At 31.5% G+C, this 3,716-nt stretch overlaps 1 protein-coding gene across 1 annotated transcript; it reads right to left on the bottom strand.

Moving 5' to 3' along the window:
• Positions 1-429: 429 nt before the first annotated feature.
• LOC120133620 lies at positions 430-2,128 on the bottom strand. The gene is made up of 2 exons (XM_039150175.1): positions 1,978-2,128; positions 430-1,423 (listed from the first exon to the last, which is right to left on the bottom strand). The coding sequence occupies exons 1-2, from the start codon at positions 1,985-1,987 to the stop codon at positions 1,029-1,031; spliced, it is 405 nt and encodes a 134-aa protein (XP_039006106.1). The 5' UTR covers positions 1,988-2,128; the 3' UTR covers positions 430-1,028.
• Positions 2,129-3,716: the final 1,588 nt, after the last annotated feature.

The raw sequence follows: 3,716 nt of genomic DNA, 5'->3' as shown, positions 1-3,716 counted from the left end.
AACACAAGATGACTGCAAATATAAATAAATAGAAGACATAATGATATAACTCTCAATGTTTGTACAATTGTTTTTATAAGAATGGGAAGTCTCATTCAAAACCCCCCTTCATAACCATATAGATACTAAAAGTATCTCAAAGGACATTGGAAGGAGAAAAAGAATACCTCAATTTTTATTTAAAATACTGCACAAGTGTACAATGGGGAACAAGGAACCTAACAAGGGAAGGATTCCCACACAACTAATCCAAACTAGGAGCTGCATACAAAACAGAAAACCAGTAATCAACTAATGATTTTCATCCAACGTTGATAATTTTGATCAAAAATTAAAACATTTAGTTAAAATACTTCAAAGAAAGAAAATCAAAATGGCTATTTAAACGTACCTGACCTAATTTTCGTAAATAGAAATCATATCTTCAAGATTACGATATTAGATTACTGTACATCTGGCATCATGGGGTATCTGGCTCTTTTGTGGCCTTCCTTGTGGCAAAAGCTACAGCTTAATATGCTTTCAACCCTAGACATTGTCATCTTCTTTGCACCCTCGAAACCATTTCTCCTCTTTTTCTTTGGCATCTCATTGTAAGTGGTAGACAAGCATGAATGTTGAGGGAAATATGTCTTAACCCGGAATGAATCATCGTTGCTCTGCCTCGAGGCTAATATCACCCAACCACAATCATTAGCAGCATATGCAGCTCTCACTCGAACTTGTTCAATCTTTCTGTACCGATGAATAATCCTTAAGAGTCATCTTAAACTGTGCAGCACCTCTGAATATTTGGCCAACATAGAAACCTTTATCACCAACTGCAGGACCTCGAGACGGGAACCTTCAGCATCATCGATATCTGATCCATCAGATATGGTTATATGACTACCTGCAACGATGGATATATGATTTTATGCTAGAGAGGCCAAACTTATAAAATTTAAAGGACTAAACTTTTAAAATTTTAAACGAAAAAACAGATTATTAATAGAAAATATAAAGACAAAATCTCCCCTCCCCTTAGTTTATCCCTGACAATCTCGATCAGCAGGATCAATAAAGAAAGCTTTTGGTGATGGAATGTCACTAGATTTCTCATTCCCATCACAGACGTGGTCAACATAAACAGAAATTTCACCAAATTTGTTTAAATGGTTTGACAACTGGAGCACACTTTTGTCGTCAAACAACAACTTCAAGCCATCCCTTAAACTCTTCCCCGGTTCCAAAAAATATAGCTGCTTAACCTCGTCGAAACCATACTCGAGTTGATGAACCATTGACAACAAACTCCAATAACATATCTCTTCCACATCATAATGCTCCATAAGTTCTAGTTTCTCATTCATATACGATGATTTTGGGTTCCCCTTGAAGGTTCCACCATGATGAAATCTTATTTTAACTTTTTTCTTACGACCTAAAACATTTCAAATAACACTTATTTCAGAAAATATATACAGTGCAGATTGTATAACAACATTATACTATCCATAAAGTACCCCAACACATTTCATATAACCGAGGTCACTAATGCCTAATGGTATCCATAAAATCTTCATAAAGCATATAAAACTTCAAATAACAATTCATACCAAACCTAACCAAATAGTTTAATATAACACATCAAATAATGCTTTAAAATCCTTTAAACCCAAACTTTTTAAGGGTGTATTTTGCATTATATTTAAAATTTGTTTTTCAAATCAATCGTCCTTTGAATCGGAACAGTTTGAGAATCGTGATTATCCCAAGATAATGAACACAGCATGGATTTAAACAGCAGTTTGTTATTAGAATAGCGGCTCTTATATAACGGTAAAGGTATCCAACAACATGCAGTGATCATATTATAAACTAAGAAAAAACCAACGCCGTTGACCTTCAAAAGCAAATAATATGGCAGATATCCGAATCCTAGGTGGACAATGGTCGAGCAAAAGAATTACGAAAAATAACGAAACCAAAAATTACCGGTGGTCATTCTTCGAATCGCTTCAGTAAAAACTGCGAAATCGTAGACTGGATGATTTGATGAAATCAAATCTCAGTGGGTTTAGGTTTAGGGTGTTTTCAATTTATCTTTAAGGTAAAAAAACATTTGGCATGGGATAATCAAAGGGTGAGTACATGAAAAGGAACTGCTTCTGCTTGAGGTGTTTTAAGGTCGAGTCAACTATATTTATGTTTGATATTAATATATTTTATATTTATATAAATATGATTTAAATTTTATCTGAATTTATTCATATTTATAAATAAAATCAAATTTAAAATAATTCAGGATTTTATTTAAAAAATATATATAGTTTTATTTCAGTATAATTTTATGATTATTTATGTAATTTGTCCATTTTAATTTTATTGAAGTTTTTATACATAAATATTTTAATATATTTCTAATACTTATATTATAAATATTATGTCATTATTAAGCGGTTGTATCTGCAAGTTGTGTACATTATTAACAATTTAGAAAAATTATGAACTGATTAAAGTGCTCATTATTGTTTTATCAGGAATGCATTTAAATTCCCTCTTCCTAATTCATTGACCACCCTAATTAGTGGCAGAACCAAATTTAAGAATAAGGTCCAAAATTTTAATTTTCTTTACAAATAATGGGAATGCAAAAAAAATATTTTTTTGTATTTTTTCATTAACACATTAAACTAAATTTAATCATTTTTTCAAAATAATTGTTAGGAATTATGAAGCTCAAATTGAACAACCGAAAATATTGTCAAGAGGAGGTGAATTGACTTTTTTAGAATTTTAGGGATTAAGGAGAATTAAAGGGATAGAAAATTGTTGCATAAGGATTTATAGTGGTTCGACTTTCTCAACCAAAGTCTACATCTACTACCTAAGTTGTTCACTTTAGATTTTCTAACAAATTCACTAATTTGTTCTTTCTTTTTCAATGACAAAGAGATAACATTTACAAACTCCTCAACTTTTCAAAGGTTTAGCTAAAACCAAAACCCTTTTACTAAAGGTAAAAAGAAGTAAACAATAAAACCTCTAAAGCTCACAAGAACAAATATTTACAAGAGAATAGAAATAAAGACTGAAAAGCTCTTCTATTGTGTTTGATTGTTTGGATATGTATTCTAACCATTCTTCAAGTGTCTTGAACTTGTATTTATAAGTTGGAATAAGGTTGTGACCGTTTCTAGCCGTTGGGAGTGATTTGGATCCGTTGGGGATGTTTTTTCTGCAAAATAAAAATGCCCAGGACATAAGGTATCGGTACTCCTATAGGGAGTATCGGTACTACCTTTGTAATATTTAAATAAAACTAGTCTTTGGGCCTGACGGTATCGATACTATACTTCATGGTATCGATACTACTATGTAAAGTAGTATCGGTACCCCATTGGGTATCGATACCTATTTTACATTCTGGAATTTGAGCAAGCTGGTAGTATCCGTACTACCTTGAAAGTATCAATACTTCTCTTACCTAGGGTATCGGTACCACATGAACAGTATCGATATTTTTCATATAGTATCAATACTATAAGAACAGTATCGATACTTCATACGTGAAAATCAGTTTTATGCTCAAATCCACTTTAAATGGACTTTTAATTATTTTTGAAAAGTTTGAACAAATTCAATTAAGTCCAAAAACATTTTGCTTTAATTTGTTATATAAAAATACTATAAAACATGTTTCAACAATCTCCACCTTTTTTATATAACAAAAC

Source organism: Hibiscus syriacus, unplaced genomic scaffold (genome assembly GCF_006381635.1).
Source record: "Hibiscus syriacus cultivar Baekdansim isolate YM2019G1 unplaced genomic scaffold, ASM638163v2 tig00110584_pilon, whole genome shotgun sequence".
Lineage (NCBI taxonomy): Eukaryota > Viridiplantae > Streptophyta > Magnoliopsida > Malvales > Malvaceae > Hibiscus > Hibiscus syriacus.
The sequence above is the reverse complement of the archived record's forward strand: the minus strand, read 5'-3'. Positions and strand labels throughout refer to the sequence as shown.